This window comes from Podarcis gaigeae, assembly GCF_964106915.1.
Source record: "Podarcis gaigeae genome assembly, chromosome: Z".
In the NCBI taxonomy this organism is placed as follows: Eukaryota; Metazoa; Chordata; class Lepidosauria; order Squamata; family Lacertidae; genus Podarcis; species Podarcis gaigeae.
In genome coordinates this window covers 26,016,491-26,034,813 of record NC_139691.1, presented here as the reverse complement: position 1 = coordinate 26,034,813, position 18,323 = coordinate 26,016,491, and the positions used below count along the sequence as shown (strand labels likewise).

General features: G+C 44.2%; 2 protein-coding genes across 8 annotated transcripts in view; one reads left to right on the top strand and one right to left on the bottom strand.

Annotated features, from left to right (window-relative positions):
* Positions 1-6,331, bottom strand: part of COL4A6 (collagen type IV alpha 6 chain) — a 173,224-nt gene extending 166,893 nt beyond the window's left edge. For 4 of the 6 annotated variants that reach the window (XM_083722018.1, XM_083722022.1, XM_083722020.1 and 1 more), the window contains exons 1-3: positions 3,916-4,042; positions 3,671-3,767; positions 3,502-3,553 (exon numbers count right to left, since the gene is read on the bottom strand). In XM_083722018.1, coding sequence (XP_083578144.1) covers positions 3,502-3,553; positions 3,671-3,681 — 63 coding nt within the window. In that variant the 5' untranslated portion in view covers positions 3,682-3,767; positions 3,916-4,042. Of the gene's footprint in view, positions 1-3,501; positions 3,554-3,670; positions 3,768-3,915; positions 4,043-5,608 lie in introns of those variants that run through there. The other 2 variants (XM_083722019.1, XM_083722021.1) reach the window with 1 other exon arrangement.
* COL4A5 (collagen type IV alpha 5 chain) overlaps positions 6,080-18,323 on the top strand; it is a 135,163-nt gene continuing 122,919 nt past the window's right edge. For both annotated transcript variants that reach the window (XM_083722025.1, XM_083722024.1), the window contains exon 1: positions 6,080-6,213. In XM_083722025.1, coding sequence (XP_083578151.1) covers positions 6,109-6,213 — 105 coding nt within the window. In that variant the 5' untranslated portion in view covers positions 6,080-6,108. The remainder of the gene's footprint in view (positions 6,214-18,323) is intronic.

Here is an 18,323-nt window from a genome sequence, read left to right as displayed (position 1 = left end):
AGTTAAGGCTTTCAGTGTATGTGCAGGGATAGAAATATGCCAATCCTCACAGTCTAGCACCATTACCCTAAAGCCCTGCAACCTGCAAGTGAGTCGCAACTGGTTAAACCCAAAACAGCTGGCAAGACTGACAGGTGGGTCAGTTTTTCTGCAAATTAAGGAGCCGACCCAATTATCCCAGGTACAATACTGATCCAAGTTAAGTAATTTGACACATTTTGGTCATTTAGAAACTACCCTTTGGGGAAATCACTGGTCTGGCCCAACTTATTTTGCAGCAAACAGGGGATGGAAACACAAGAGCTACTGAACAATGCTAATTGAAGAGTGTCATCTGCATAACTTGACAGTGTGAACCTTGATACACAACTAGAAAGTTTGGCTACTTAGCTTTTTTACCCCAGTCCTACGAAACACCCAACATTTATAGCGCAATCCTAAGCATGCATATAATCGTAAATTCAATGGGGCTCACTACCAGATAAGTAGAGTTAGGATTTCAGCAGGGGTTCCCAAACATATTTCTCTACAGACCACTTGATTTTTGCTGAGTGTCATGGTGGAACACATAAGGATTCTTCTTCCTGTTGCATAAATATGAATGTACTCTGACAGATGCTGGATGATTTTTAACTGTCTTTTTATTGCCCCTGTTGTGTTTTAATATAAAACACAACGAGGGAATAAAAAGGACAACTAAATATCAATATAGTTGAACGAACAGATGTGCCTTCTTCCATCTTCAACCACGAATCCATAGCAATACCGTGGGCCACCTGGATGAGTATGTTAAACACTGTTTTGTGAACCCCTGGTTTACACCCTTAGCTGTAAGAGTAGGTCATTAAAGCTTGGAATCACAGTTACTTTTTTCCAGTTGAAAGTACGTTGTGTTTTTTCTTACTTTAACAAAGTTTATACACCTGTTAGTCCAACAAAATATTTCTACATAGTTTAAAACTTGTATGTAACTAAACAACAATAGCTCTGAAGAATTAAAAAAACCCTACTTTGTTCTAGATAAATCATGTACAGGCACCATATCACAAGCATCCTCTTAAGAGTTATGCTTTCCTGGCCATGAGATATGGGAAGACCCCCCTTTTAAAGTAAGGGTAGCCAGATGCAAAAGAAGCTAGGCACCTTTGATAGATGTTCTACACCAGTGTTTCTGAAACATGGGTCTCCAGCTGCTTTTGGACTACAACTCCCATAATCCCTAGCTAGCAGGACTAGTGGTCAGGGATGAAGGGAACTGAAGTCCAAAAACAGCAGGAGACCCAAGTCAAGGAAACACTGTTCTACACCTACTAAATTCCCTCTGGAGCCCTGTCTTCTTTTGTATCTGCCCCCCCCCCCCAGTGAGAATGGTGTGATTTTCATCAGTACTTATACTAAAAGGCACATATATTGTTTTCAATCTGCTGCCTAATTACCTGGAAACCTTTTATCATCTTAGGTTCTACACGTGCTATAAACTTTCTTTCTCTTGCTCTTTAATGAAAGCTGAGTATCTGGAGATTATGACTCATGGGAGGACTCCCCTCCCCTCGCAAACACCCATGTCACCTTTTTTTAACTCAACCAAGAAAGTGTTAATGAATCTAACAAAATTAAGCACTGCAGCACTAACAAAAGCATTTGTAAAACGAGGGCTTTTGCCATATGGGAACTTTCGTGAAGGGGCATTTAGACAAATAAGAAGCACTTTATATTCATATTCATATTCAAAAACAATATTCAACCAACAGCAGGTAGTGGTACAAAAACCTATGTTTCAGATGAGCACAGTCTGGAATTACTGCCCTTACAAAGCAAACTAATTTGACATATACAACAAAAAGACCTGTGGCATCACAAAGCATATTTCCCCAGTCCAGTGTAGATATTGTATGTTCTGCATATGTTGCATAACACAAAGAGGGCTTAATCTGAGCCACAGTATAGCACCAGAAATGTCCCCAGGCCCCACAATGAACCAAGTCATATCAACATTGACAAACTATACATTCTAACTGCATTGCAAGTCGTTGGATTAAATGACCTTTGGAATTCCTTCCAACGCTAGGAGTCTACGATTCTATGACTCTAAGCGTATGAAAGGGAATCTAAAGAAGACATTTAGCTCTCATGCTTCTCAGAGGCTTTAAGAGGTCCTGTCCCTGAACTCTAGAACTTGTGCTCAGCATAAAGCTGCCAACAGGCCTGCTCCTAAGGACCTAAGCCTACACAGAACACCACACATCTAAGGCACATGACCTGCCCCAATGAGTCATGGGAACTGTTGTTTCCCCCTCATATGACCACAGTTGCCTGCACCCTTAAAAAACACAGATTCTAGGATTCTTTGGGGCAGGCCATGTGCTTTAAATGTATTGTGTGTACACAGCCTCTCTTTGACAGGAGCCTAAATGCAGTTTTCATCACATGGCCCCCTATAGCCCCCTGCTTATAGCTGCACAGTGCACCACCCGTAAAGGGACAGTTTATAAGGGCTAACTTTAAAAAGCAAGGAGCCATAGTTCAGCAGGAAAGTCAGCCCAGCCCCTTTGCAAAAGAGTGCTTCTGAGCTTGCACAGAGTGCAGTCTAGAATACAGAGAAAAGGAGGCTTAAGCATCCTCATCCCATTCTCTTTAGAAGCAGTAACTGCTTCCAAACGTAAATGGATGGTAAATGCGGTCTACCTTGCCCATGACTTTGGCTCATGTTCTTACAATCCCCACCATAGATGCATAAACCCATACTTTCGAAGAGTTCTGAAGATCACCCCAGAGGAAAGAAGAAAATGTGATGAAGGGCTCAAAAACTAATTGGTTTTATTTATCATTCCAGTAAGTGGCTTCCTAACTTTGCAATTTTATATATAGCACATGTGTTCAAAGTTTTACTTTAAGTACCACAAGTAAAAAATAGACACCAGCAAGGGGTTGCAGTTCTCTACAATGCTTACTTGGGAATCAAGTCTTACTTAAATCAGCAGGGCTTGCTTCTGAGTAAATATACAAAAGATGCATAGGAGATTTGCTGCATGTAGTGTCCCTGTGTTTTGGCATCCACAGACCCTCATGTTCCAGGCCCAAACTCCACAATTCACATACAAAGCACCCCAGTTATTACAGAAAATGCAGCAGGGGGTTTAAATGAAATGCAACCATCATGCTGTCATCCCATACAAGAATAAGTCTCACTACCGTTTCTACTAGTTCATTTACAGCATCATGGACACTGATATTATCATCCAGCACCCTACTCTGGAGTAGACATTGAGTATGCATTATTTCCCCGAATTAGGCCATACAGCCAACAAACATTTTACTTGGAACTAAATTGCATCAAGTTTAACAGAGCTTACTCTGTGGTAATTGTGCACCCAGTTCACATTAAGTATCAACTGGACACATTTTTACCTGAGAGGAGGCCCCAATGTTGTGTGTATTCTGACTCAGGAAAATAAATGCACAGGATTAGAATGTGTTTTGAGATTGTCTGGGAACACTTACCCCATTCGCAGAATCTGGAGTCAGGCAGAAAGCAACAAGGAACGCAACCAGCCTGCACGGGGTAAAGGACCAAAAATTAATTAAAGTTGTAACAGAGACTCCACCAAGTTACATTTGATTAAAGTCAAGGTAGCATCACCCCACCGGCCGCCCTTCCCCAGAAACTCACCCAGCGCGCATGGTGCAGCGTGGCCGGCAAAGAAACTGCTTCGCTCCCGCTGGAGAACTCAGTTCCTCGGGTTGCTCACGGCGCCCGGCCCCCCGGTCTGTGGGAAAGAAGGCAGCCAGGTTAAGACAGCATGACAACAAAGTTTGGGATTTTTGGGGGGAGTGGGCAGGAAGGGCCGACCGTGCTGCTACCGATCAGTTAGGCTACGGGAAGATCTTGGTCCCGCCCCCGGGGAAAAACATTACCCGCGTAAGGTGCACGAATCCTGATCAAAGAGCGCGCAAGCGAGAATTCCCCAGCAAAACGGCCGCGGCAGCCTCGGCGTCGGGCGAGGAATGGAGACGGCTAGGGGGCGGGCCCACGACTGTCAATCAGCCAAGTAGGCAGCCGCAGATCCGCATCAAACTCTCTCCCTCTCCTCCCCCATCCTTTCTTTCCCCCAAAGTCAGAAAAAAGGATAAATGAATAAACTTGGATTCGCTGATCTTCCGTTTCTGTGCTATGTTCATCATTCCGAAATTGTGCTGGGCACCTGCTTTTGGTCTGAGATAACCAGAGCACTCGGGTGATCCCAGACCAAATGTAGGTAACCAACAATGCGCCCGCGCGCGCAGCGGAGACCATACCCTCACATTTGCTTATTTTATTTTATTTTCTAAAGAAAACAATTAACTCCTGTTCACGTTCACATGGACGCAAGGCTCACTTAATTCCGTGTGGCTTAGGTTGCAATCCAAACACCACTGACCTGCGAGTAAGCCCCACTTAATTCAATAGAACTTACTTCTGAGTAGACATGGTTAGGATTGCGCGGCAATTTACTACTCTCAGGGAAGCATACTAATAGTTCCATTGAAATTAGCACCCCGTGCTTCGAGTGCAATTGCATAGGATCGCACAATTACACGCACGCATCTCAGCTAGGGAACGAAACCGAATCAAACATGTGTGACACAGAAGTCCAACTCTGAACTCTTATCAAACCCACTGGAGGTTCTGAGGTATCTCATACCTGTGATTCTCCTGAGAATTTTTTTCACTGAAGTTGTTATGCACGTTTGCATGGGTTTGGAACCTGATTGTATCTTGGGGAGTTAAATGCAATCAAAAATTTATCTCCCTATTTTTTCCTTCTCAATTCAGTTTCAAAGACTTACAGCGCAGCCCTACGCAAGTTTACCGCGCAAATAGTAAGCATCAGTTAGTTCAATGGGACTAGGCTGTAATCCTAAACGGTCCATACAGAACCACTCACTTTCCGCTTTCCATAGGCAGCCAAGGGATGCCGAAAGCAGCAGACCCATCACAAGGGTGCATCAGAAAGCTTACTTGCTCCCCAGTAAGGATGCAGCCATGGGCCCGCCCCTAAGCATGTTGACTGAGGCCCTAACCAAGTCTACCTGGGAGTAAGCCTCATTGAATTCAATAGGATCAGTATGATTAGGATTGAGCGTAAGTCTCTCAAGCGATGCTTACTCTCAGTTAAGTGTCCACAGGACACTTGTGGTGGTTAAGTCTGAGAACTTCCCAAAAGGGTCTGATCTGAATCCCGCCCCCTACCCAATTTTCTTACCTATTCCCCCCTTTTCTTTTCCAGAGCACCTTCCCACCTGCCGCCGCCTCGGGAGAAGGGGGGGGGGTTGCGCACAAAGATACCCTTTCAGATTTGGGGTTTAAACACACCTTGCCGCTTCTGCCAATCAAGTGTCAATCAGAAACACACACAAACAAACTCTGCGGGTTGTATCTGATGCTGCTTTTTATACAGAGGAGAACCACTGCAACACACAGAAACGAGTAACACAAATCCGTACGTTTCAGTGGGACCCATCTGAGTAAAATTTAGTTGGAACACGAACCCTGCGTGTGTGAGAGGGAGAGAGAAAAAGAACGTTAATGCTCTTGAAAACCTGAACTTTTTATTTCATGGTGGCTTACCTGGAATGACTCTGAGCCTGAAAAAAAGAAAAGAAATAAACCGTCACACAACACCTATTTCAAGAACAGCCCCTTAATCATAACCATCACGGCCATTCGCTGGGAGGCTTCCTCAACCAGCCAAGGAGTGCGGCGGATGAATCCCAGAGTGCCTTTTTTTGGGGACAAAGTAGTCCCGGGAGAGCGGCTTTTCTTTTCTTTTTCCCCACACTTTTTTTTTTTACTTTTTTTTTGGAGCGCGGACAAGTCTGCAAGTCTGCACAGAAAGGCGAGCGGGTTTGCAGAGACCGAGGGGGAGGGGACAGGACAAGCGGGCGGGCGCACCGCTCGCCTCGGCTCGCCTTAGCCCAACCCAGCCCAACCTTCTCTCCCCCTCTGCCCCCACCACCTTCTTTCCCTTCCTTCCTTTTCCCCCCCTTTTTTTGCGAAGACCATGTCAGCTCCGAAGGACCAGCCCGGGAGCCTGCGAGACTGCTGAGGAAGGGAAGAGGAGGAGGAGAATGAAGCGGAGCCCGAGGGCCAACTGCCTGCTGCCGCCAACGCCGCCGCCGCTGCTGGTGCTCTTGCTGCTACTGGGTCTCTGGAGCCAGGACGCCGGAGCTGCGGTGGGTGCTCCGAGCTGCTCTCCTCCGGGGGAAGAAGGCGAGCGGGAGCCGCGGGAAGGGGGTGGCGGAGTGGGAGAAGCAGCCTCAGGTTGGTTTGCCTGTGGCTGTGTGAGCTCCCGGAGGAGAAATCGCCTCGTATTTATAGTCCTTGGTAAATGAAGTCCTTGGCGTGGGCACTCCGCTGTAGGTCTTTTTTTTTAATGTAAAAAGCCTCGGTTTCAAAATAGGGCGACCTTGATTGTTGTTGCTTTGGAAATGGCCATGTGTTTCAGAGGCCGGATGAGCGAGCGGGTGGGTGGGGGGGAACCTTGGGAATGACCCTGTGCGCTACCTTCGTAATCCCCGTGTGGGGAGGGGGGACTCTTATCTCTCTCTCCCCTGCCTCATTTCCCGGCCGCGGAAAATGGGGAGGGCGAGCGGGGACCCACGTTGCCTTCAAGGCAACTCCTGAATTTCTTTCACTAATTAGCTGAGCCTTACGTTGCTTTTCCAGCAGATGGCCCAAACTTTTTATTTGCAGCCGCTTAAAAACCTGTTGAGAGTGGAGCACGAACTTATCACCATCATCATCATCATCATTATTATTATTATCATAGAACATATATGATGAATATTTGTTTTTTTGGGGAGAATATCCAAGGAGCTGATTAGGGTAGGGGGGCTGCGGCTGTTTCCCTTCCGGCTCAAGTGCCTCTCCTTCAGGTGGCTGCAGCGTGGTTTTCTTATCTCGCCCCTTCCTCTTCCACCGTAGCTCTCGCCCTCTTCACGGGGAATGTCTGTATCAAACAAAGACATGTATAGTTTTGTCTAGCTCCCTTGAGGTTCATTTGTGGCTGCCCTCCTTTCCCGCCGACCCCCTTTTAAATTAACGTATGTGAAAGTGAATTGGTGAGTTGGAGGGACTCCATGCAGAGGAACACCCCCCCCCCTCCATGCTGCTGTGTGTTTAGCTCCATTTGTGAGGTTTTAGCACAAAGAAGAAATTAGTTCAGCTTCACTCAGAACTCCTGAGCGCTTCCATCGGAAGCCCGCTGTCTAGATGTGGAGAGGATCATCTCTCTTTCCCCAGGGCCTCAGGGTGTGAGACACTCCTGAAGAGCAGCGGCTTAGGCTTCCCACTTGTCTTTCCAGAGGATGCTTCTGCTAACCAAGTTGAGGGAGTGCGTTGTGTCCTACTGGGTTTTGGAAATATGTTAGAACAAGTATGTATGTGTGATGCTTAGAGCAAAATATGATTTTAATACCTATTTAATGCCACACCAGCTACTTCTTGCTTTTTATATAGTATTCTTTCATTTGCAGCCATGAGGGTCGGGGAGGCGGTATTTTTTTTTTTTACTGAAGCACTGCTTAAGTACCCACAGAATCTTTGGTGAGGGAGGAGGATGGGGAGAAAACCAATGGGTACCACCTCTGGCTCCACTCTTGGCTGCCCCACCAGGTCCCCAGCAGCCGGCACTGAGTTGCAACATGCGGTGCTCAGGTTTGCTGTTAATGCCCATTTTACAGATGGGGAATGCTGAAGCCGAAACATAGGGCCCAAGGTTGCACTCTTGAGTTTGAGGCAGAGGTAGGACTTGAGCCCAGGCTTTCCAGCACATGGTGGTTCGCTTCCTCAGTCGGTGGGGCTAAAATGTATACCTTATGTTACATCAAAAATCTTGCACAAATTGTCTCTTAGTACCAGGTTAGGAAGAGCTTTTCCAACTGAGCTAGAGTGTTGAGCCATCTAGCTCAGCAGTGGCTTTTCCTGGTCTTGGACAGAAGTACAGTGGTACCTTGGGTTACAGACGCTTCAGGTTACAGACTCCGCTAACCCAGAAATATTACCTCGGGTTAAGAACTTTGCTTCAGGATGAGAACAGAAATCGTGCTCTGGCGGCACGGCAGCAGCAGGAGGCCCCATTATCTAAAGTGGTGCTTCATGTTAAGAATAGTTTCATGTTAGGAACGGACCTCTGGAACGAATTAAGTACTTAACCCGAGGTACCACTGTATGTCTTTCCAAGTGCTACCTGAAATTTGAATCTGGGACCTTCTGCATGCTGCCCCTGCCTATGCAAGTCATAGGGCTCTGCTCTCTGGCTCTCTTCCTCTGCCTACTTTCTTGATGGGAGTGGAAAAGAGAAACCGTAAAAGCATCATCTTGCCTGAAGGCTCCTCTCCTAATAACAAAATTATTTCCACTGTTACTGAAAGCAGCAAACTCTTTGAAAAGCTGCCATTTGGAAGAAAAGAGTTCTCTGTGTTGCACATTTTGTGAAAGGGGAGAAAGACGGTGTAATTTTTATATCTTCCTGAGATTTTCTTCAGAGCCAGAAAAGATGGATAATAGTGACAAGATGGCCAAAATAACATCCTCAAATGTTATTTTCAGTTGACTAATAACATCTCCCTTTTAAAGAAATATGTAAATATAAAAATCTAAATATACTGTCCACTATGATAATAAAAATGAAAAAAAATTATTAAAAATTGTATAATTATAAAATTATGAAAGATAATAAAAAAAGGGACACGGGTGGCGCTGTGGGTTAAACCACAGAGCCTAGGACTTGTCAATCAGAAGGTTGGCGGTTTGAATCCCCACGACGGGATGAGCTCCCGTTGCTTGGTCCCTGCTCCTGCCAACCTAGCAGTTCGACAGCACGTCAAAGTGCAAGTAGATAAATAGGTACTGCACCGGCGGGAAGGTAAATGGTGTTTCCATGCGCTGCTCTGGTTCGCCAAAATCTGCTTAGTCATGCTGGCCACATGACCCGGAAGCTGTATGCCGGCTCGCTCGGCCAGTAAAGTGAGATGAGCGCCGCAACCTCAGAGTCACTCATGACTGGACCTAATGGTCAGGGGTCCCTTTACCTTTTATGATAATAAAATATATTAAAAATAATAAAAATAATGGTGGACTAGAATGCATTATTGCATTTTGTGTATATTTTGAAATCACCTTTGGTGTCCTGAATTAATTTGTAGCTGTATTAGAATAATAATAATAAGGTGGGCCAGATGTTTATCTTGCAACCTTCCTCTATCCATTTTTTACATGGAAAGAACAAACATTGCTGATGTTTATCTCATATTCCTGTTGGCCAATATATACTGTAATATGCTCTTAGCTAAATCAGATTAGTTATTCCTTTGAAGATTTCTCAGGTTCTTCACATTATGCTACAAATGTGTGTTTGGTCTTGTGGTTATAAAACCAGAGATGATAGTTACTGTAAAATCATTCACATTCTTACATTATATGAAAAGGCCCATAGTAGTTTGTAACTATAAGCATACTGTGATTGATTGGATAGTGATGATAGAACTTGGTGGCAAACTGGCATCTGTTTGTCTTTTGAAGATATGATATAGCATAATTATGAATGTGCCACTGTTGTTATTTTTTAAGTTCATCAACCATGCTCTGATGTTGCATGATTGAATTAACTAATGGCCAAAAATAGTTCAGATTTTGACTATTGAATATTTTTGGAGCTTTATACATGTACTGTAGGGAGAGGCCCAGTTAAAGAACTCACTGATGTCTCTGCAAAATGGGTATAATTTTGAAATTTGGTTAAACAAAAGTGCATGAGGGAGCCTGGGTGGCTAGTTGGCACTCCTGCGATCTCTTTAAATTAGGTTTGCCATAACTTGGAAATGACAAATAATGTATAGCTTTTTGTGCAAACCAAGTTCTTGCTTGCAAGTAAATGGGATACAGTCCCAGCTTTGCAGCACCATTGTAGAGGTGTTTACGCAGGAATGAGTTCTTATTGATTCAATGGAATTCAGTTTATTTAGGGTTGCAGCCTTGATTAACATATCCCACCTAACTGCATCGGGTTCTGAAAACTATCAAATTTTAAGTAAAATTACTAAAGCAGTGCTTGTGCACATCCAATGAGTATCATAAACACATCACTATGCTGAGATATTTTGCTGGGGGGAAAATAAGCTTTGCACTGTGCAAGTGAAATTAATAATTCAAGGAAGAGTCAGTAGTATAGCTGCCAGCAAATCTGCAACTTTTCTAGAAATTTCTTGCAATTACTGACTTGCCCTAATCTGAATCCATCCTTGTGACTCCTCTCCTGAACCTCTTGGAATGCTAACAGGGTTCTTACACAACATTCTTTTCTGCTGGGGACAGGTTTTCTTATTCCTTGCAGGTATCCAGATAAAGTTGCAAGTGACAATTCGCCTAATTGCTAGGTGAAATGAAGTTGGCTGATCTATACATTGATGTATGTTTCTATGAGAATTTAAAAAGTCCTGAGTTAAGTGGATTCTGCAGCATTTTAAAATTTTGATTAATTCACAGTACTTTTTTACAACCCATTAACAAATTCTCTGGGTGGTGTGCCATAATTATTCAAAGCCATAGTGTATAGAAAATGCTACATGGAGCATAACATCAGGCACAAGCTAAAAGAGCAACAGAATCAAGCCATTGGTTCCCAAGGTCTAGTAAGGTAAAGGGACCCCTGACCATTAGGCCCAGTGGCGAACGACTCTGGGGTTTCGGTGCTCATCTCGCTTAACTGGCTGAGGGAGCCAGCATACAGCTTCCGGGTCATGTGGCCAGCATGCCTAAGCAGCTTCTGGCGAACCAGAGCAGCACACGTGCTTTTGAATTGCTAGGTTGGCAGGAGCAGGGACCAAGCAATGGGAGCTCACCCCGTCATGAGGATTCAAACCGTCGACCTTCTGATCTGCAAGCCCTGGGCTCTGTGGTTTAACCCACAGCACCACCTGCGTTCAAGCCAGTAGTTCCCAAGGTCTAAAAACACTTAAAAAGCCTGGGGAAATGAAAAGCACTTCATCTGATGCCTAAAAAGCCACAGCATTGGTGCCGAGCAAGCTTCTTGGGGAGGGCATTTGAAAACCAGCGTTGTCACCATTGCTAAATGCCTTTTTCTTAGTAACCCCCAGCCTCAAATTATTTGGTAAGGGAACATAGAGAAGAGTCTCTGAAGATTGGTGCAAGCTTGGAACTGCAGAGGGGAGAAGATTGTAGCTTATCTATATGGGAAACCTGGGGCCCTCCAAATGTTATTGGGACATGGGAGTTGTAGACCAAGAACACCTGGAGGGCCACATGTCCCCACCTCTGTTTTAGAGATACAGCAGAAGGTTGGAGGCAAGACCCCAACTTTTGTGAAAGGGGCATGGGCCTGGCAACTACATATTTTTGTATTGGCCACTGAGGCTAGTCAAAAGACTGCAGAGCCCTGTTTAAAATTCTCAGAATGTGTTTACCATGCAATGCCAACCTAGGTGTTTTGGTGGTTCTCTTTAGAATTCAGAACCCTGGGCCTTCGTTTGGAGACCTGCTTCATAATAGTTACTGGAGATTTATGTGGCAGGCAAAACAGCTGGGTGACAGGCAGTGTTGTGTAGTGGTTCACATGACATATTAGAACCTGGGAGACCAGGGTTCAAATCCCCACTCAGCCATGAAGCTCACTAGGTGACCTTGGAACAGTCACTGCCTCAGCCTAACCTACCTAACCAAGATGATCAAGGGTCTGGAAACCAAGTCTAATGAGGAGTAGTCTTAAAGATATGAAAGCCAACTTCAAATACCTCAAGGGCTGTTCACATGGAAGATGGCATGCTAGCTTGTTTTCTACTCCGAAAGGTAGGACATGAACCAATGGATTCAACTCAGGAAGAACTTCTAATGGTAAGAGCTGTTAGAAAGTGGAACAGATACTCTCAGAAGGTGGAGGACTCTCCCTCCTTGGAGGTTTTTAAGCAGAGTTTGGATGACCATCTATCATGGATGCTTTAGCTGAGATTCCCGCATTGTAAGGGTTTGGACTAGATGACCCTCAGGGGTCCTTCCAGCTCTACAATTTCATGATTCTGCCTCACTGGGTTATGAGGATAAATAGGAGCAGGGAGTACACCTCCCATAATCTTCTAATATGATAATGATAATGCATTGCTGCAAGTATGTGCACTGACACATACCAGTTAATATAAAAAGAAATCTCCATTTTGGATACAAAAAAATTAGGGGGGAAACAATATAAATTTATGAGTTTATAGTAACCATCAAGTAAAAGCTAAATAAAATATCGCTTCTTGTGCGGACTCTTATAACCAGAAATGGGTAGGCCCCATCTTGTGCTTTAGATAACAAAACATCTGTAGTTGACACTGCAAGACACTTAAATATTTAGCCATGAGTAGCATTGGGTGCTGGAATGAGTGCTAAGGTGAAAAAGGTTCAACAGAATGGGTGCTAGGGCAATGTAGTTGTCATGGGGGTGGCATGTAACTTAGGTCACACCATGCATTTAAAAGCTTATGGCCTACCCCAAAGAATCATGACCACTATACTTTACCTCTCACAGTTACAATTCCCAGCACCCTTAAGAAACTACAGTTCCCAGGATTCATTGAGGTAAGTGATGTGCTTTAAATAGATGGCATTTGTGTGATTGCCACAGGTGAGGTTAATATCCAACCTGAGGGAAGCTTTGCTTCTTTTACACAGCCATCACTGAATCTTTTGTAACTTCAGGCTTGTTCTGAGATGCAGCCTCTGCCTAAACAAACAAGAAATTCCAACTCCGTTCCAGCCACAGGCTTTGGCAGACAGTCTTGGGTCACTGATGGGTCACTCTAGTTCCCCACTACCTCCAAAGAACCCTTGAACGCTCCAGCCATTAAAAAAGAAATGACATTCTCAATGTTGTTCACTTGACTAGTTTGGGCATCTTTGTACACTACCTCAGTAGTGTGGAAGCAGCTTTCTTATTCATTTGTTTAAAATAATACCTTCATCAGTTGCTGGGAACAGCAGGTGTCCAATTTTCAGGCTTCCCACAGGCATCTGGCTGGCGACTGTGAGAAGAAGATGCTGCAGGAGATGGGCCAGGGGATCTTTTTATGGTCTTGATTTTTAAAAAAACAAAACACACACTAACTTGCATTAAAAATAGACCCTCCATTTCACTTTGTTCATAGTAGATTGGTTAGTCTTGTGTAAGATTGACACACAACCAAGGGACAGATTTAAAAAGAACCAAAAATTCTAGGCCCTTCACGGCCTAGGACCCTCGTACCTACGGGACCGCCTCTCCCGGTATGCCCCACGGAGAGCCTCAAGGTCCATAAATAGCAACACCCTAGTGGTCCCGGGCCCTAAGGAAGTTAGATTGGCTTCAACCAGAGCCAGGGCCTTTTCAACTCTGGCTCCGGCCTGGTGGAACGCTCTGCCTCATGAGACCAGGGCCCTGCAGGATCTGATTTCTTTCCGCAGGGCCTGTAAGACAGAGTTGTTCCGCCTGGCCTTTGGCTTGGAGCCAATTTGATTCCCTCCCCCTCTTTCTTTTTCTTTTTCCTTTCTCCTCCTGTGATGAGGCTGCATTTTAATATTTTAATGTTTCAATATTTTAATCTTGTTTTTAAGTTGTATTCATTCAACTTGTTTTTATTATTGCTTGTTAGCCACCCTGAGCCCAGGGAGAGCGGGGTATAAATAAAATTATTATTATTATTATTATTATTATTATTATTATTATTATTAATCCCAGGGATTAATATCTAATTAATTTTAAACACCAGTAGGACTGCCATACATCTAGGATTTCCCAGACACATAAGGGATTTGTTTCCAAAAAACGGTAAAAATGTCCAGGAAATCCCTGGCATATGGCAACCCATGTTGTAAGTGTTGTTGTTGTTGTTGTTTTGTCAAATATCCTTAAAAATAGCTCAAGAACTTAGCTCCCAATTTTTTGTGAGGTTTTGTTAAAAAAAAAAAGGCTCAACAACTTTTTGTCCAGATTTTCACTTTTTGAAATATGACAACCCCAAACACCAGAGCATGATAAATTGTTGAAAGGCAACATGTTGTAACTCTGTATGTTGTTCCCTGTTTAAAAACTGGGTATACTTTCTAAGGAATGTGGGGGTTGCTTACGTCTACAATCCTGAATTTAAAAAGGGGGTTTATTTCTCTCACTTTCCAGCCCAGCCAGTAGTTGAAGAACAGAGTTAATTTACAGAGTGAGGTCTTCTGGAACCTTCTAGACCAGCTGCTCTTTTCAACTCTTTCCTTTTCCATCTACAACTCTTCCTCTTATTTTCTTGAGCCTTCTCTTTTAAGCTTGAACTGTGAACCCACCATATATTTAATGCACATGTCTTCTCCCAAAGAATTCTGGGAACTGTAGTTTACCCTTCACAAAGTTACAATTACCAGCACTCTTAACAAACTAGAGTTTCCAACATTCTTTGGGGGAAGTCATGTGCTTTAAATGTGTGCATATGCACAGCTTTGCTCTCTCTGGTTGCAATTGCACCATATATTTTAAAAGCACTTTGATATCATTTCCCTCAATGAATATTGGGAGCTGCAGTTTGTTAAGGGCTCCAATTCCCTCTCACAGTGCTACCGTTCCTAGGGTTCCATGTGAAGAGTAGTTATTAAAGTACTCTGAGAACTGTAGTTCTGTAAGGGGAATAGGAGAGTCACCTAACAAATTTCAGCACCCTTAACAAACCACAGCTCCCAGAAATCTTTTGGAGGAGCCATGACCTTTTAAAGTGGTGTGATGATGCTTTGAATAGCGAGGACGTGGTCTCTCCTGGTAACAGTTTCTGGCCAATCGCATGCAGCCACCTCTCCTGTTTTTCTCTTTCTTCAAGGACCAACAGATGTTCTGCTTTGGAGTGACCCTCAAAACACCACTCAATTTAGTCCCTTCTAATGCTCTTGATTCACTTTCAGTACAGATAACCTTTAAAAGCTTTCCCCTGCTTGGCAACCAAGGCTTTTGCAAGCACCCACTCAATTTGACCTTTGAAAAGGCCTGGGACTTAATTGGATACCTTTTTATCTTTTGTTCCATTTCATGATGACGCATTTTAATGCGGCCTTCATCAACCTGATGCTCTCCAGATGTTTTTTATCATAGCAATTTCCGCCGGCCCCAACCAGCAAAGCCACGTTGGCTGAGTTTCTTTAGGGCTTGTAGTCCAGGGTGGCCTACTGGGCCAGATCCTCCACTCACTCACTCCCAATATGGGCTGATAGGTGAGAGGGACATGGTGGGATAGTAACCTGGTGCTATCATGGTGTCAGGTAACTGGCACCTGGCAAAATGCAGCAATTTGTGCAGTGTTTTCAAAAATGTCCAACAACAAGCTATTTGTTGGGCAAGGAGCTTTGCAATCCCTATGCTTGGCACTTCTCACTACTCAGTCCTGAGCTCCTTTGGGAGGAATAGTGGGATATAAATTTAATAAAGAAATAAGAGCTTTGTAGTCACTGTGTGCAACACTCCCCAAACACTAAGCACAGGGCTTTCAAAGTGTTTTGGTGTTGCTTCCCAAACACCCAACTATCCGCTTGATGTTGGGCACTTGGGAAGCACTGCACAAGGGCTTTGCTGGCACTATTTATCAGTCAAGCTTTGCCTGTACCTGCCTCACATCTGAAGTTCTATATGATGTTAGGTGTGGTCTGGCCAAACAGCCTGGTGGGCCAAATGGGGAAGCCTCACAGGTCAAGTTTGGCCCATGGGCTGAAGATTCCCAACCCCTGTCTAGTCCAAAACATCTGGAGGGCACCAGGTTAGCAAATGTCTTTTTACATTAAATAATATATGGTCTCTCCAGTCACCCATCTGGGATGGAGAAGCACCAGTTGGATAAGGAATAGCCTCTGAAGCTCTTTTTCATGATCTCATAACGTAGAATGGGAAGAACCCAGTAACGAGGTGGCTCCTATGCTGGCAGAATATGGATGTAAGGGGGCCTTTTTCCAGGACTGTGGAAGGGGGAAGGAATGCATGGAGAGGACCAAGGCAGGAAATAATGCATTGGCCATGTGAAATTCTCCTTGCAGTGCAACAGCTGTTGGAGAAGGGTAACACTGGGATGCTGAAATGGGAGGGTGTTCTATGAAAATAAAGGGAGAAGCTTATGTTGTTTCTTGCTATATGCACATTTACCTTGGGCAGCTTTCACATCCCTTCTTCCCCTTTAATAACAGTGATAAGGAGATTGGGGTCTACCTTTTAAAGGGTTTTGAAGTCATGGGGAGCTGAACTTGGTTAATAAGTGAAGGTTTGAGTGGACAACCTTTTTCATTTCCTTGTGGGGACAGTTGTCTAGGAGTTGCACACAAGTGGTGGATGGCATCATAGACAAAAAGGAGGCTTTTGCAAATGTGCGCACATGTATCTCCATCCTCTTTCCAGGTGTGCAAGAAACATTATCACAGTTCAAGAACACATTCCAGCCAGGCAAAAGTGGCCAAGAATAATGTGAACCCTAAGGGTGTGTGTGATGTGTTGCCCCATCTCTGGGCCTGAGGGTTCTCCATTTCTGTTCCTAACAGCTGTGAGAGAGGAGGGTGGCACACAGAGCCCATGTTTCCAAAGGCTGTGCATGTAGCAGACAACTATGATACCCTGTTACATCAGGTGCAGCCCATAATCTCCCTAAGTTTGAAATTTGGCTTAAGTATTTTGAACCGGAGAGAAATGTGCTGACTATGCCTACGGACCTGAAAGCTTCTGATGCTTTAAACCAGTGTCATATTGGAACATGGGAAGATGCCTTACACTGACTCAGACCATTGCTTCATCTAGCTCAGTATTATCTACACTGACTGGCAGTGCTCTCCAGGGTTTCAGGCAGATTTTTCCGCCCAGCCCTACTTAGTGATGCTGGGGATTGAACCCAAAACTTTTGGCATGCAGCAAGGATGCTCTGCCATGAGCTACGGCCCTTCCCAAAGTGGAGGGGTGTGCATGAGTCCATTTTAGAGTTTTATTCCAAACTTATAGACTGCCACAAGATATCTCTCAATGTAACCACATAAAAACAATACGAATAAAACTATTACAGGTTAAAAATAAATAAATTCGGTCAAACAGAGTGAGATCTTTAAATGCCAACTGGAATTGAAACACCATGAATTCCTCTAAAGGTTGGATGGGACAGGTATATTCAAGCATGAGGTGTAAATATAAGTCGTGACAGCAACCTGCTAGTGAATAATGTAAAGGCACCCAGATTCCTGAGTCTTCAGAGCAAAATGTAAGGCTTTTCTCTAGTGATCTAGGTCTCATCAGTTTGGAGGTGCTACCAAGGAGTTGCCAAGACAGGGAGATGCAATGCAGTAGTGGCAAAAATGGGCAATTTGGAAAGCAATGCATATTGCATCCTCCTCCAGGAGAAAAATCTGGAAGCTCCCTACATTGAAGCTGCATTCACAAGGTAAAAACTGAGGCAGAGCTGTCAGGAGGCAAAGGCACAATTTTCCTGAAGCAGAAATGGGGAACCTGTGGCCTTCCAGTGCTGCTGAACTCCCATCAGCTCCAACCAGCAGGACCAATAGTCAAGGGTGGTAAAGTCATAGTTCCTCCAGATATTGTTAGGCTATGTCCCCATCGCTGATCGACATTTTGACTGGGTCAGTACCCAGTGTCAAAGCAAGAAGTTTAATGTCTTAACAGAATTCTTTAAAAGGAAAGGGGAAGAAGAGGCAAATTAGGCCACCCTTTAAAAAGCTGCTCCTATTTCTAAACTTAGATGCACATCTCAGTGTACTTGAAATCTCTGAGAAGTTTACATTTGTGGCCAAGACCAACACTTGGAAAAGCTTGCTGGTCTTAAAAACAGTTCTACTGGTCTGCCAAATGGGCGGTTTGTTCTAAGCCAAGAAGGTCGTGAGAGATGAGAAGATAAGTTTTCAACTATAGACTTTCCCCTCCCATTTTAATTGGGATGGAAGGAGCTGCAGGAGTTCTGTCTCTTGGGGGTGACTTTCCAGTTTATTCCCTTGGCATACTGCAGGCTTGTGTTTTGCTTGGTTTTTAAAGGCCCCCTTTTCTCAAGATAGAAACTGATGTAAAATTGTGCCAGCTTTGAGTAGAAGAAATATTTGCATTTCTCCCAAGTTTGTTAAAAACAATTTTAATCAATTTCTTTGTGGTCCAGAGGACATTATCTTGGCACACATCTAGCCACAGATAGTGATATAGCTATTTTCTAGTCCCCAAGGCTCTTGGGGAGTTCATGTGTATGGCGTTACAAAAGACACTAAGGCAGATGGAACAATTAAAGATTCAGGTGTGCGCACACAAGCTATT